The sequence below is a fragment of the Chiloscyllium plagiosum genome, unplaced genomic scaffold (genome assembly GCF_037043375.1).
Source record: "Chiloscyllium plagiosum isolate Xiang-an unplaced genomic scaffold, Cpla_swu_hap1 HiC_scaffold_30, whole genome shotgun sequence".
NCBI lineage: Eukaryota > Metazoa > Chordata > Chondrichthyes > Orectolobiformes > Hemiscylliidae > Chiloscyllium > Chiloscyllium plagiosum.
In genome coordinates this window covers 11,930,994-11,948,187 of record NW_028270168.1, presented here as the reverse complement: position 1 = coordinate 11,948,187, position 17,194 = coordinate 11,930,994, and the positions used below count along the sequence as shown (strand labels likewise).

At 38.4% G+C, this 17,194-nt stretch overlaps 1 protein-coding gene across 3 annotated transcripts in view; it reads right to left on the bottom strand.

Moving 5' to 3' along the window:
* LOC122563513 (receptor-type tyrosine-protein phosphatase U-like) overlaps positions 1 to 17,194 on the bottom strand; it is a 374,817-nt gene that overhangs the window by 184,307 nt on the left and 173,316 nt on the right. For all 3 annotated transcript variants that reach the window (XM_087976736.1, XM_087976734.1, XM_087976735.1), the window contains exons 13-14: positions 13,172 to 13,208; positions 11,078 to 11,195 (exon numbers count right to left, since the gene is read on the bottom strand). In XM_087976736.1, coding sequence (XP_087832862.1) covers positions 11,078 to 11,195; positions 13,172 to 13,208 — 155 coding nt within the window. The remainder of the gene's footprint in view (positions 1 to 11,077; positions 11,196 to 13,171; positions 13,209 to 17,194) is intronic.

The window sequence follows — 17,194 nt, the reverse complement described above, 5'->3', positions numbered from 1 at the left end:
TTCAAGGAGCTAGGATGGAAGCTTAGAGCTAGGACAAACAGAGTTGTTTTCTCTGGTTTGCTGTCTGAGCAAGAGTTACAGCTAGGGGAAGGGAAATTACGATGCAATTAGGAAAGATTTATGAAGCATAGAATGGAGAAGGAAACTGCAGGGGATGACCACATTAAAAATGTGGAGCTTATTCAAGGAAAAGCTCCTGTGTTTCCTAGATAAGTATGTACCCATCAGGCAGGGAGGAAGATATAGAACGCGTGAGCTGTGGTTTACTGAGGATGTGGAATCCCTGGTCAAGAAGAAGAAGAAGGCTTATGTTCGGACAAAATGTGAAAACTCAGCTTGAGGGTTACAAGGAAGCCAGGAAAGACCTAAAAAGAGAGCACTGACTGCTTACCGCATTTAGTGATCACCCATCTATTTCCTGGACATTTGGAGTGACCACATTTCTATAAATGATGCTTTTTAACCTTTTCTGTGCTCCAACTGCTGCTCAAGCTGATTGATTTGTTCATTGAGCAGCTGAAGTTGGGTACATTTCCTGCAGATATAATTATCAGGGATGCTCTCAGTATGCATGAGTTACCACATCTTGCAGGTGCAACACAAAACTCCACCAACTGACATGATAAACTTTCTTTTGGCTGTTATATTACAAGTTAAACTTTAATTAGTTACCTAAAAATTACAGTTATTACTTTATAACAAATAGCTTCTCTTAACTGAGTCATTATCTGAACTCCCTGTCCTAACCAGAAGATTAACTAACGTACTCACCCTTTGGAAAAACAGAGGCACACTTACCCTCTACCGCAGTGAGACTGGGGAAGAGCTTGAGACTAAAGCTAATATAGCTAAGAGGAAGAGCAGAAAGGGAGAGGTTGCTGAGCTCAGTGGAACTGAAGGCTTGCTCTATAGTTGCTTCAATGCAAGAAGTATAACAGTTAATCAGTGCCTAGTTTAATATGTACAATTATGATTTTGTTGATATCACAGAGACATGGTTGAAAGAGGGACAGGATGGACAGCGTAATGTTACAGGATGTCGATGCTTTAGACGAGACAGAAGAAGGATCAAAAGAAGCGGGAAAGTTGCAATGCACAGCACATCACAGTTATGTTGAGGGGGGACACCCTGGAGGATCTTGCAGTGCGGCATTATAGGTACAGCTCAGGAATAAGAGTGCAATCATAATGCTGGGATTGTACTACAGACCTCCCAGATGTCAGTGGGAGACAGAGGAAGAGATATGTAGTTAGATTCCGGAAAGGTGTTGAAATAACAGCATTATTGTGGTGAGTGATTTTAATATCCCCATATTGAGTGGGACTGCTGAGGGCTTGAATGGGGAAAAATTTGTTAGAAGGGTTTTTGAAACAGGATGTTGTTAATCCAACTACAGAGGAAGCCAAATTGGACCTGGTGTTGGGAAATAAGCCCAGCCAGGTGATCAAAGTTTCAGTGGGGGACCATTTTGGGAATAGCAACCATAATGTCAGATGTTTTCAGATAATACAAGAGTGGACCTTGAATGAAGGTGTTCATTTGGGGGAAGACCAACTGTAACTGCATTTTGGAAGATCAAATTCAGGTGTGAATTATACAATAATTGGCAGAACCTTAGGAGCACTGACATCCAGAGAGATCTGGGCATACAGGTCCACAGATCCCTGAAAGTAGCAACAAAGATGGATAAGGTGGTCAAGAAGGTATACAGCACACGTGCCTTCATTGGCTGGGGAAATGAATATAAAAGTTGGCAAGTCATGCTATAACTCTAAACGTTTTTGGTTAAGACACATTTGGAATATTGTATGCAGTTCCGATTGCCACAATTTCAGAAGGAATGTGGATGTTTTGGAGAATGTGTAGATAAAGTTTTCTGGGATGTTGCCTGGTATGGAGGTTTCTAGATGTGAGGAGAGGTTGAATAAATTTGGATTGTTTTCGCTGGAAAAACAGAGGCTATGATGCAACCTGATAGAGATCTACAAAATTATAAGGGGCATGGAAAGGGTGGATAGTCAGAAGCATTTTCCCGGGGTAAAGTGGTCTCCAAGAAGACACAGGTTCAAGGTGAGAGAAGGAAGGTTTAGGGAAGAAGTGCAGGGAAAACTTTTCACACAGATGATGGTTGTTGCCTGGAAACCACTGCCAGTGGAGGTGGTGGAAGCAGTCACTATAGCAATGTTTAAGGCATATCTTGGGAGATACATGAATGGGAGGTGAACAAAGGGATAGAAACTGTTTGGACAATAAATAGCAGGTCTAAATAAGGATTAGGAATTGTCACATGCTTGATGCACTAAAGGGTCTTTTCCTGCATTGTATTGTTCCTTGTTCTTCAAAAGAAGAAGGCCAATTATGTTGAAGCCAAAGTCAGGACCCTGCAGACATCTTTTCCTCAGAAAAACCATTACATTTGAAATACTGTACTTTACACGTGCATGATTATGAATTACTAGCTGACTGAATTTGCAAAATAAAATAAATGATTAAATATAAAAGAACAACTGTTTAGTTAGGTATATCAGGAAATTTCTTAGGGAATGCAACTTTAAAATATTGGTTAATTGAAATAGTGTATATTCCCAAAGACTGACATTCATAAACAAAATAATTTAAAAACAAATTTAAAGATATGGAATATAAAACATTATAAACATTATTACTTGAAATAATGTTAAAATTTAACTTAAATGAAAACAGAAATTGCTGGAAAAATTCAGCACCTCATGAGGAAGAAACAGAAACCAGATGAATTCTTGAAACGTTCACTCTGCAATTTCTCCAGCAATTTCTGTTTTTGTTTCAGATTTCCAGCATCCACAGTTCTTTGTACTGTATTCCTAAAATTTAATTGAGCTGAAGTTTTTAATTGACCAGACTCCATCTAGTGGTAGAATGTGGTTGATGCGGGTGGAACTCCTGATGCAGACGTACTACCTCTGCCACTAATTGGAGACCAGGACGTCAATGCAAGTTTCAAACAGCAGCCAGGACAGAAACAGGGAAATGGAGGTGAAGAGGGACTAAGGGTTAAGGGAAGGAATCCGAGGAAGGCCAGGGGGTCTGAGTACTAGAAAAAGATCTTGAGAGCAGGTAGGCGATGCTGAGATCTACAGCATACAGCATTAAAATGAAATTCACTCCATAAAGCAAAAATATTATCATTAATTTGTTTATGACATAAAAGCAGAACTATGGTAACTGAGTCTGTAGTGATTGTAATGAGGTCAGCCAGGTGGACCTCATAGAATATGAGTTCTCTGATTGGAACTATTAACCTGGTCCAATCAGGGAGTCCTGGCTGACAGGTATAAACAGGAGTGTCAAACATTCACTTCACTCTGAGAGCCAGTGAGGGAACTGGATCAGTGTCAAGGACTCTCAACATGTGAATAAAAGCTGGCTTGACCTCTGTGGAGTTATTTCAGAGTTGAATATGAATGGGGACTTACTGTAATGCCGGATGAAGGATCCTCATATGCAAATACTGAAATAAAATGCTTTGCATTTCTTATTTTATATTGTATTTATGGGAAATTTGCTAACAAAATGGCCTTATTATTCTTAGCATTTGCTACAACACAGTGGAGGTGGACTGAGCTCTTTTGTGGGCAATAATCGCCAACTAACTGCTTCAACAGACTCATGGGCAGCTAGATTAGTGATGCCTACCTTCTATCACTACCATCTCCCCCTTCTAATGAAGGAATTATTGATCTACTGTTTCAATGAGTTCGACACTTTGGGTCATTTAAAGGTTAATAGTCACTTAATAATCAGTGGAGTGTGGCTAACTGCAGTAAAATTTTCACAAGAACTATGGATTTCAACTCTGCTCAAAAATATTTATCTTCTCCCACACAACAGTGGTAACAGGATGGTTGAGTAAAAGTATAAAGTTTTGGGGTATTTTCTGAATGCGAGCCTTGTGACTGGTAGAAACGTGAAGTAACCATTTGGACCTATGTATTTCTTTGCTATGTAGTATTTGCCATGGTATTTGCATTGACATTCAGAAATTGAAAAAGAAGCAAACTTTTCTTACAGAATTGGCAGACCAAGACACTCCAACCAGCGTGTCTTTATCCTTCTGTTTATTTTCCGTTTCCTTCTCTTTTTTTCCCCTTTTTTGGAATCTACGCACCCTTATGTAGAACCGGCTGGAGACATGGAGCAGAGTGGGCTGGAGGCCCACGTGAAGCAGGGACAGGTAACAGGCTGGAGGTTTGATCAGAACGAGGTGATTGTTGGACTGAGGATCAATGCAGGCCATCAGTGGCTTGGGAGCCCAGTCAGATGTTGTGTGGAAGTCCTTTGAGCTGATCTACTGCAGGCCTTTTATAGAAAGACCATAATGTTTATCTTTTAACTTTGTTTCTCATTTTTCTAAGTTATACGATGAATAACTGTAAGTAATGTAACATTTTTCCTTTGTTTTCCTTCATTTCTCTATTTTGTTTCTAAGATCTGAACTTAGATACTTTGTTCCAAAGATGGCGCCATGTGGGGTGACATTGTAAACTTTTCACTGTACTTCTGTACTTGAATATATATGACAATAAGAGGATATTCTGTTCTATTCTACATAAGAGAAAATGGAGGACACAAAATTCACAAATTGGCAAGTGTTAGAGCCCCCATTGCTCTTTTTCATTATTTTGATATATTATTTTTTATTATTTATGATTTAGAGGTGTGAACTGAGAGCTGAAGATGAGCTTTGGACTCTGAGCAGCAACCAGTGTAAAAATTTTAAAAAGACTGGGGAGAAAAGTATATTTAAACAGATAGCAGATGTTGCTCATTAATGAGTTCAGTACTGGATACTGGTTCCAGCAAGTCTAGGAAGAACTTTGTGCTCTAGCAGATAGCAGATGATGAATGGTAACTGGGACCTCATAGGCAGATGGTCAGTCTGACAGGGAGATGCTAGAGTTTTGAACTGCGTTTTTGCACTTTCTGAAAAAAGGAACTTGGCTGTTGATGCAGCAACATGAAGGTCTGAAGGCGCCCTCCCTAACTTCCCATAATCAGCTACTGGAAGTTCAGCAAAAAGTATCTAAGTTCTAAGTATCACTGACTTTCTCTGAGTGACTTGAAAAGATAGTCTTGATCAATGTCTTCAGAAAATCAATGAAGAAACAATCATAAAAGCTTATGAAATAATGCAGTATGAAAATCACATAAGTAATCTTGTCAGATCTGTTATTTTCTTCTATTTATTCCTTAACAGTATTAGTTTGTTGTGAGCCTTTTGTGTTAATGGGATTGAAAGAAAATGTTATTGGTTTAAATCATATACATTAATTTAATTACATAGTTTAATTTTCCTCTAATGTTACTTCAACATTAATAAATTGATAAGTCTTTCGTTTAAGCTGCAGTCTCAACATTTAGGACTGAAAAGCAAAGTGAGTTTGGGATTTATAGTAAGAATCAATCCCAAGAATGCTTTGGATCTAGTCAAGCAATGAGTCAGGTGTGATTCAAAGTACCATTATACCATGATCTGTTCCAAATGGTATAACAGAAAGTTTGAAATTAAACATGAAAGAGATTTGGAGAAAGAAGATGGGCATTTGGATCAAAGAGGGCATGTTATTGGTTCAGTGCTGAAGGTATTTACGGCAAAGTCTTTCAATTGCACAGTATTAGACAGTGGTAGCACATCTATAGTGTGTGAAATAAATTAGCTAAAACTCTAATCTAAATAATAAAGTTTGGGAGAAAATTATGGAATTTGAGAGTTTCATCAGTTTCAGATTTGGAGACGATGACACACAGCACCCTTTGAAAAGAATAGTCGTTTCTTATAAAATAACCAAAATCCCACAGAACATGTCAAATTTTATTAGCATGTATGTCATGTCCAGCTAAATACCATTATTATCAAGAAGGCGAGCAATGAAGGAGGAATAGATGAAGCTGGATGGAAAAACGATAACATTATTATATTTAGAAAATCAATGCATTTTGCAATTTACACAATTTGGACACGACTGTATTCCTTTAATGGAAAAAAGACTCCTTATTAAATAAATTTAAAGATATGCTATTGACACTGGGGATAGAAATGTAGAAAACAAGTCAATTGTTAAAATTATACGGGCAATTTGCCAACTGTTCACATAAGGATAAAAATAATAGTAAATTATGCAGGAATAAGGTTTGTGGAGTATAATTAGCTTATAGAGATAAATATAGATGAGTGATTTGAGAGAAATACCAAAGAACACTGTCATAACCTATGGAAGGTCTTCCCCCTTTAATATAAAAGTATGGAATAAAAGGGAACAATTCTTTTTTTATATTACATTTTGTTGATTTTGATGACCAGATTCTCATTCAATTGTAATAAATAGAGAAATTAAGGTATCAGTCACTAAAGAGGTTTACAAGAATGATCCAGGAAATTAAGGGCTTTTCATCTGTGGAGCAATTGAGGACTCTGGGTCTGCAATCAATAGAGTTTTGGAACATAAGAGGGGATCACATTGAAACTTACAGACTGTGAGGCATTGATAGAGTAGCTGTGGAAATGTTTCCACGAGTACAGCACAGCCTCAGAGCAAAAGGACAACCCTCTAGAACTAAGGTTTTGGAGTTCTTTCTAAAACCAGAGGGTGATGAATCTGTTGGGCAGAGCTGGGAAAATCAGGTTGGAATGGATCTTAAGAAAAGGAGTTGTGGAATGACTAGGAGATTTTATTTTGGAACAGCTTGTGGTAGAGTCCACGAGCTAGGAGTTGGTGATGTGTAATGAGGCAAACTAGATTAGGCAGCTTAAGTGATGGAAACTTTAGGCAGCAGTTACCTTAACCCTGAAAGAATTCACACTGTAGTTTGAGAGGGAGAAGCAGGAATCAGATCTAACAGTATTAAAATTGAAATTACAGAGACTGAAGAAAGAGCTTGCCAGTGTTGATTGGAAGGGAAGCCTCGCAGGGAAGACAGTGGAGCAGAAATGGGAGTAGTTCAGAAAGCACAGCAGAAATTCATCCTGATGAAGAAGAAGCTACCAGGGGGAGGAAGAGGAAACCATAGCTGACCAGGGAAGTCATAGAGACACAGAGTCATAGAGCTGTATAGCATGGAAAACGGACATTTCAGTCTAACTCGTCATTGCTGACCAGATATCCTAAATTAATTTAGTTCCATTTGTCAGTACTTGGTGCATATCCCTCTAAACCCTATTCATATAGCCATCCAGATGCCTTAAAAAAGTTGTAATTGTACTCGTGTCCACCACTTCCTCTGGCAGCTCATTCTATATAAGCACCACCCTCTGCGTGAAATATTTGCCCCTTAGATCCCTTTTAAACATTTCTCCTTTCACCCTAAAGCTATGCCCTCTAATTTTGGACTTCTCCACCCTGGGGAAAAGACCTTTGCTGTTCACCCTATATATGTCCCTCAAGATTTTATAAACCTCTAATAAGGTCATCCCTAAGCCTCTGACCTGCAGGGAACATAGCCCCAGCCTATTCATCCTCTCCCTACACTTCAAATCTACTAGTCCTGGAAACATCCTTGTAAATCATTTCTGAACCCTTTCAAGTTTCACAACATCTTTCCTATAGCAGAGAGAGCAGAATTGAATACAATATTCTAAAGATGGCCAAATCAATGTCATGTACAGCTGCAACATGACCTCTTAAACTCCAGTACTCATTGCATTTACCAATAAAGGAAAGCATACCAAACTCTTTCTTCACTATCCTGTCTACCTGGGACTGCACTATCAATGAACTATGAACTTGCACGCCAAGGTCTCATTGTTCAGCAAAACTCCACAGGACTTTACGATTAAGTGCATAAGTCCTACCCTGATTTGCCTTTCCAAAATGCAGCATTTCATACTAATTTAAATTAATTTCATCTGCCACTCCTTGGCCTAATGGTCTAACGGCCCAACTGATCAATGTCCCATTTTACTCTAATCCTCACTGTACACTACACCTCTAATTTTGGTGTCATCTGCAAAATTACTAACCATACTTCCTATGTTCACATCCATACCACTTACATTAATGACAAAAAGAAGGACAGTGCTGTGATTGGCATGATGTCCACCAGAAGGATCTCACTGAATATGAGTTTTCTGATTGGGGCTGTTAACCCGGTCCAATCAAGGAGTCCTGGCTGACAGATATAAATAGGAGTGTCTCCAACTCTATTTTGATTTAGTCCCTACCCTCCCTTTGTTTTGATCACACAGCACTGCCCCTTGAGGTGAAGGGCAGTGTTTGTCACTGGCCACCCGGGTGTTTTCCTATCTTCCTGGTGGTGGAATTTGAATAAAGATTGGTGCACTTTGTGTCTTTCACTGTGTCTCACACGTATACACACACACCATGGGTACTGGGGATAAAATAAGCACTGCCGCACTTAGGTGGTAGTGTGGGGGTTAATTTTTTTTTTTTAAATTAAAAAAATAAATAGGAGTGTCAGGGTTCTACATACTCTAAGAACTGGCTTTGTGCGAGCTGAGTCAGCTTCGTGTGCTCTGCACGTGTAAATAAATGGTGACTTAATGATGGGACATCGGCCTTAATGAAGTTATTTCAGTGGCGACAAGAGAAAAACATGCCTGCGCAGAGGTTTGCTCGCAACAGTTGTCTTTACATTGGTATAAGAATTTCTAGCATCATGCTGCAATATGTGAAGCTTGACCCATTCAATCCTGCCTTTGAAGACTGGGCTCAGTATATTGAAAGGATGCATTTTCCGGGCAAAAGAAATTGGAGCAGACAAAAAGCAACATGTAATTCTCCTGACAGCATGTGGATCCATAGCATTTTTGGTTATTAGGAGCCTAACCTTCCCAGAAGGGGCCAGATACTAAAACTTTTCAAGAGTTGACGGATTTAGCTAAAGAATATTATGACCCCAACTTCATCTAATTTTGAGGCCCTATCGGTTTTACTCGACAGTTCAAGAACCAGCAGACTCCATATCAGGATTTTTCACAAGGTTAAGGCAAATAGTAGAGGCATGTGATTTTAGTTTAACCCTAAGCAAGACAATGAAAGATCATTTGATATGTAGGATTAATGATGTGACCACTCAAAAGTGCCTACTAGCTGAAGCCCAACTGGATTTCAAACAGGCACTACAACTGACTTGGTTGTTGGAAAATGCAGCAAGTGAAGTTTATGTGCCAATGGAAGTGGACACACTTGCCAGGCTGACTGAGCTTGGGGAACACCACATAGAGTCATAGAGACGTACAGCACGAAAATAGACCCTTCTGTCCAACTCATCCATGCTGACCAGATATCCCAACCTAATCTAGTCCCATTTGCCAGCACATGGCCCATATCCCTTGCAAGGATGCACAGGTCAAATCATGTCATCCAGTTTGTTGATGATACAACTGTAGTGGGTCTCATCAGCAGGAACGACGAGTCAGCATACAGAGTGTAGGTGCAGAGACTAATGGTCTGGTGCAGAGCCAACAACTTGTCTCTGAAAGTGTACAAGATGAAAGAGATGGTTGTTCACTACAGGAGGGCACCACTCTCAGCTGGACATCGACAGCTCCCCTGTGGAGATCATGAAGAGCACCAAATTTCTTGGCATACACCTGGTGGAGAATCTCACCTGGACCCTCAAAACCTGCTCCATAGCCAAGAAAGCCCAGCAGCATCTCTATTTTCTGTGCAGGCTAAGGAAAGCCCACCTCCTACCCCCATCCTCATCACATTCTACAGAAGGATGATTGAGAGTACCCTGAGGTGCTGCATCTTTGCCTGGTTCAGGAATTGCACCATCTTGGATCGTAAGATCCTACAACAGGTAGTGAGGACAGCTGAGAAGATCATTCAGGTCTCTCTTCCCTCCATTACAAGACATTTACTCCACACACTGCATCCGAAAGGCTAAAAGCATTGTGGAAGACCCCACACACCCCTCACTCAAACTCTTCTACCTCCTGCCATCTGGCTGAAGATATCAGAGCATTCGGGCTCTCACGGCCAGACTGTGTAACAGTTTCTTCCCCAAGGCATCAGGCTCCTTAACACAGTATAATCAGATTATTTTCCATCTGAAATTCTTTCATATTGCTGTTAGAAAAATGTCTATTATTCATCATTCTTCTGTTACATTATAACTCGCGTGTTTTGCACTTCTGCACTTATGCCACGTATGGTTAAGTATTTGTGCTGTCCATGTAGCACCCTCAGTACTGGAGGAATGCTGTCTCATTTTTAATGTATCAGTTGTATATCGTAGAATGATAAATAAAAAGCTACTCTAGTCTTCTCTACCACTGGGCTATTGCCTCCCTAAAAGGTGTGGATGAGAAATGATTGATGATAATGCAATGTTAAAAACAATAACTGGAGAATAAAGAAATACCACATTGATATGGGGGGGGGGGACAGCAGTCAGCTATCTGACTATTTTACAAAGAAGCAAGTACGGTTTAAGAAACTGTCGGACATACTGGGAAGAAAGGATGCTTGGAACTTTAAACATCATTTGATGTGGTCTGAAGGAATGCCTGAGATTTGATGGTGTAAGGATTAATTGAACTGTGAATAGTTTATATAAATCAGAGAAACTTGTAGCGAGTGTGGTTAACTGAAATAAAGCTCAACTTTATTTTTGAGTGTATGACACTACTTATCAATGAGATTAGTGGAAATTCTATGTTAATAACTTTGATAAATTACTTTAAGTTAATAACACCACTTACTGTAGACATTTCACAATTCAAGAAATACTTACAAGAAGCACTGAAATACTATAGAGTCATATAGATGTACAGCACAGAAACAGACCCTTCTGTCAAATTTGTTCATGCTGACCAGACATTCTAAAATCAATCTAATCCCATTTGCCAGAAATCTGCCCATTAACCTCTAAACACTTCCTGTTTATATACTCATTCATACGTCTTTTAAATGTTGCAATTATACAGTCTCAACCAAATATTTCTTGAGAATATTTCATTTACTTGTGATAAGAGCTAGACAAAGTACATATGACATGGTCAATCCAAGCATTAAGAAAATTAAAGCACTAATGTTTTCTGCCAGGAATTCCATTTGGCACTTCAACTCTTACCCTTTATTGACATACAGGAGAATCAGGATAAACACTACCAGGCTTCCAGCACAGATGCTCAAGATCAAACTCAATTGATGAGAAAGTTGTACATCCTTTTGACTTCCTTTGTAAGCAGCTGTTAACAGAGAACAGGAAAGGAACAAAGAAAAGACTGCAATGTAGAATTATCTTTACTGAAGATCAAACCAAATGTGCATGGACTGCGTTTTATTCAGTTTTCTATACAATACAGTGTGAAGTAGAAACACAAGTTGGCACTGAAAATGTTTCATTTACTCCAATAGCCCTTTTCCAGCATTACGTTTGTTAGGAATGCACTACAAGAGGTTTGTATTCATTGTCTGGACAATCAAACTTGTTATAAAAAGCAATGTGATCATATTAATGGGCAATTAAGTTTGAAAGAAATAAGAGCGTTTAATACTCTTACTTTTTTTATCTATTACGTCATGTCATCATCTGGAAATAATTCAGTGCAGGAAACCTATGATTGTATTTGATAAATAAACCTGGCTATTCAGTCGATATTGTTGTATTGCCAAAAATGTGAAAGGGTAAGACTTTTCCTTATGTGGTCTGCCTTGGTGTTGATTTTGACCCGAGCCCTGTGGACAAGGTCATTGGCATAGTGAATGGTAATTCTGTTGGAGTGGAACATGTTGTTTTCTGGGCATTTGCAGTAAATATTAAATATCCTGCAATATGATTTTCCTACACAGTGTAGACAACAGTTCCTCCAATTTTAATGTGTAACAGCATCCATGCGTTAGTTTCTGATTTAGAAGCAGACAGGCTGAACACCAAACTAGAGCTGAACCTGTAATTCTTGCCTCAAACATTTATTGGAACATGAGATATTAAAAGTGATAACAAACCATTTGTCCTGTCAGTTTTATGCTGCAATTCATTAAGGTTGTGGTTGATCTTTACCTCCAATTTATATTGAGCTGAAAAATGTGTTGCGAGAAAAGCGCAGCAAGTCAGGCAGCATCCAAGGAGCAGGAGAATCGACGTTTTGGACATAAGCCCTTCTTCAGGCTTATGCCCGAAATGTCGATTCTCCTGCTCCTTGGATGCTGCCTGACCTGCTCCGCTTTTCCAGCAACACATTTTTCAGCTCTGATCTCCAGCATCTGCAGTCCTCACTTTCTCCTCCAATTTATATTCCCATTCACCAATGACACATTTGCTTTGTTGATGCTTTTACAATGCAAATTACAAACAAAAAGCTAACTTTTCTCCTTTGTTATCATTACTTTAGAGACATTCAAAGATAAGACAGGAACACAATTACTATGCAACACATATGATCCTTCCTCCATCCCACCTATTTTTCTCTTCAAACCCACACTGTGTTGTTAGATTTTCGTCTCCATCTGCAGGAGTGCTCCCATTCAAAGCAAAGATCTTTCCCATACCAGCTTACCATGGTGTTCCATTTAGAACACTCTTTCATTCAGTAATTGTAACTTGGAATAAGGAAATAAAGGCTAAAATCGATCAGAACGCCATCTACAACAAATAGAAAGTATATTTGCCTCCAACATGTAAAAATAAGCATGCTGCTTGAGGGGCATAGACGATACTTTAATTATCTGAAAAAGGGAGGAAATAATTAAATTTATTCCTTTTAGTGCACTCATTTTTATTTAAAGAAGTCTCATATTGCACTAAAACGAACTCATTTAAAAAGAAAAAACTTGACAAATAAAATATTGGAAACATTCTTGTTAATTTGAATGTGATTAGATAGATTTATGTCATAAAATGTCAGAATCAATAATGAGTTTAAACATATTAGTATTTTGACATGGTTGGGTGTTGGGTGGAAAGACAAAGAGAACAAAAAGGACAACGGGAAACACAAATGCTCCAGATTATGTCATTCATGTAATATGGCTTATTATTTAATCAACCTGTTTGTTTTAGGGTTTATTACCCAATAGGAAAGCTGGAATGCCCTTTTACTATTTGAAGATAATATTACTTTAATATAATAAAACAAATGAAATGGTAATGTAATGTTCAGGTAAAAACTTACAAATAACAAAACATTGGAGCATGAGACAATGCCACAGGAAAAAAAATTACCTTTTTCAGCAATTAATACACAGTTTATCTTTTTTTCCTGCATGTAATGCATTAAAAACAAACAAAAAAAAATCAGTAATCATTTCATTTTAAATTTGTAACAAAAACAAGCGAAGAACAACTTATTCAATAATGGCTGATCTGATCTTGGCCACAACTCCTCTTTACTGCCCATTCCCTATCATCTTTTCACTCAATACTAATTGAAAATCTATCTCCTCCTTGCTAATTACAATACATGTAAAATATACTTTGTGACAGTCTAATACATTTACGCAATTTAATTTGAGACATCAACAAACATATTCAGGATTGAGCAAATTATTATGTTCTGGTGAGTAGAATACAAAGTAAATAATGACCTGGATATTCAAAATTCAGAAATGATGTGAACATATTTAAAAACATTAGTATCTTTAATTTTACTGTAGCCAAACACTGTAATTTGAAATCATAGTTTGACTTAGCAAAGTACAGCTATTGAATATGTTTCTCTTTCTTCACATTAACCACTGTTTAATTATAGTTATTTCCATATGGATTCTTCTTCAGTAAATCACTCAAAGCTAGAAGGATGCTTGCAATGAGGTAAAGCTTGAACCAAAAACCTGTGTCTATAGTCCTTGAACGTGAAGAGGCACTTGCACTGCAGAAACTATATGTTAGTGGCTGAACAGAAAACTGCAATAGGTGGAGTAGATGATTTATACATTGTAAATCAACCAGTTTAGGCACATTATAAATGCACTCTGTTAGCTTTAAGACCCACAGTGGAACTTGAACTGTGAGCCTCTGACTTGGAAACAGGGGAGTTACTTACAGAGCCACAATGATGGGGATTAAGACAATAAGAAATAGGAACAGGAATAGATTGTCCAGCCCCTTGAGTTTTTCCACCATTTAACTGGATGATGGCTGATATGACATTCCTCTGACCCAATTTCCTGTATTTTGTCTGGGACCCTTGATTCCCCTACTGATGAAAAATCTGTCTATCTCAGCCTTAAATATGCACAGGGATTCTATCCCACAGATCCCAAAGACTCACAACCTTATAAGAGAAGAGATTTCTCCTTATTTTCAGTTTAAATCGAAACCCCTTTATTCTGAAACAATGGCCCTCTGGTCCTAGGCCATCTAAATAACATCCTGTTTTTGTGTTTCTCTTTCTAAAATGAACAATTTCACAATTCCCACATTGTATTCTATTTGCCAACCTTTTGCTGACTTACTTGCTCCCTCTGTCTCTGTAAACTGTTTGTTTCCCTTTCACAACCTGCCTTTCCACCTATTTTTGTGTTGTTTGCAAATTTGGTTGCAGGACATTCGCTTCCTTCCTCCAAGTGATTAATATATACTGTAAACATTTGCAGTTCCAGCACTGGTCCCTATGGTCACAGGTCGCCAACCTGAAAAAAACAATCCCTTATGTTGGAGACTGGACAGTGTCAAAGTTTGAATGCACAGTCTGCCTGTGTGGAAAACAAAAAGTAAGAAAGGTTGTCACAGCATGATAAATGTAACTAGTACAGGACAGGGTGGTCAGATCTGCGACTGGCAGCTGAGACAGAGCATGCTGATCGCCACCACTGTTTTGGCCTAATCCTTGCACAAGTCCATATAGCTTTACTTGCTATTGTAAATATTTTTGATAAGTTTATGAGGTACTGGCTATTATTTTTGAGGCATACTTTGTTTTAATAAAAATAAAATTGGACATATCCTGTTGCTAGAACTGCCTTGGTCCTGTCTTGGTACCTTTGGTGATATCCAGAGTAAGCCTGATGGACTAGACTAAGCAGCAATAAAAGCCTACACTGGCAACAGAGACAGTGGATACACTGGTAACAATCTTCCAATAATCCTTAGATTCTGGCTAAGTCCCAGTTGAAAAACTGCCAACTCCTAATACAAAAAGGGAGAGAGATAAAAAAACAGGTAACTATGGGCTAGTCAAATTGAAGATATTATTGGAAAAATTTTAGAGTCTATTGTAAAGGATGTAATATTTGAGCATTTAGAAATACAAGGTATAATCCAGCAGAGTCATCTAGCTTCTTGAAGAGGAATATATGCCTGACAGGTTTATTAGAATTATTTGAAGAAGTAACAAGCAAGATGAATACAGGGGAACTAATAGCTGTAATATTTTGGATTTCCAAAATGCATTTGATTGGGTACCCTATATAAAGCTATTTGAAAAACTATGAGCCTGTGGATTTATGGGAGAATGTTAGAATGGATAGAGAATGGGCAAATTAATAGGAAGAATTGGGTAGCATTTTCCACAAGAATCAATACTGGGATCACAATTATTTACAATATATGTTAATGACATGGATAAGGGATGTGATTGCCAAATCTGTGGAAGACACAGAAATAAGTGGGAAGGCAAGTGGTGAGGATAGCACAAACAGCCAGCAAGAAGTCATGGATGGGTTAAGTAAGTGGGCAAAAATTCAGTATTTCGAATATAATGTGGGAAAATATAAAGTTATTCACTTTGGCAGAAAGAAGAGGGACCAAAAATTATTTAAATGGGAAAAAGTGAATACAGATATGGCACACAAGGATTTGGGGATTCTCATTCATAGATCACAAAATCTAGCATCAAGTTCAGCCGGTAATAAGGAAGGCAAGTGAAATGTTAGCCTTTTATTTCTGAGGAAATGTGGTATAAAAACAGAGAAGTTTTTCTAAAATTATATAATACACTATTCAGACCACAGCTAAAATACAGTTTTGATACTCTAAAATAAGGAACGATATTGGAAGCAGTCCAAAAAAGACTAGATTAATCCCCGACACGGAGAAATTTTCTTATGAGGTAAGGTTGAGTGGGTTGAACTCATTGAAGTTTAGAAGAATTCTATGATTCAATGAAGGAGACCTTACTGAAATGTAAGAATCTTTAGGGGCTTGATAATGTATTTGCTAAAAGGTTGTTTACCTACATGAGGCAGTCTCAGATCAGAGGACAGAATCTCAGAGAAAAGGGTCATCCATCTACGACAGTGGTGAGGAGGAATTTCTTCCGAAGATAGTGAATCTGCAGAATTATCACTACAGAGGTTTGTACACTTGTCTAATTAAGAATATTTGAGGTTGAGGTAGACAGATTTTAAATCAGTAAGAGATTCAAGGATTACAGGGGAAAAGGCAATCAACTGGGGTTGATGATTATCAGATCAACTATGATATCATTGAATGGTGGTGCAGACTTGATGGGCTTAATGGTCTGTAATTCTTATTCACAATATATTTTAATGATTTAGATGAGGGAATTAAATAGAACATCTCAAAATTTGCAGATGACACAAAACTGGGTGGAAAGGTCAGCTGTGAGGAAGGTATAGAGACATTGCCCTGTCTTTTGGACAGGCTGAGTAAATAGGCAAATGCATGGCAGATTCAGTAAAACGTGGATAAATGTGAGGTTATCCACTTTGGTAGCAAAAGTGGAAAGATTATTATTTAAATGACTATAAATTGAGAGAGGTGATGTTCAACGAGACCTGCTGTCCTCATGCACCGGTTGCTGACAATAAGTGCACAGGTACAGCAGGCAGTAAAGTTAAATTGTATGCTGGTCTTCATACTGAGAGGATTGAAATACAGGAACAAGGATGTCTTGTTGGAATTATGTGTGGCATTGGTGAGACCACACTGGAATATTGCATGTAGTTTTAGTCTCCTTGTCTGAGGAAGGATGTTCTTGCTATAAAGGATTCATCATAGAAACACTACAGTGTGGAAACAGGCCATTCGGTCCAACAAGTCCACACTGACCCTCCGAAGAGTAACCCTCCCACACACATTTGTCTACCCTATTATTCTACATTTCCCATGACTAATGGACTTAACCTACATACCCCTGAACACTATGGGCAATTTAACATGGCCAAATCACCTAACCTGCACATCTTCTGTCTGTGGGAGGAAACCTGAGCACCAGGAGGAAACCCATGCAGACATGGGGGAAATGTGCAAACTCCACACAGACAGTTGCCTGAGGCTGTAATT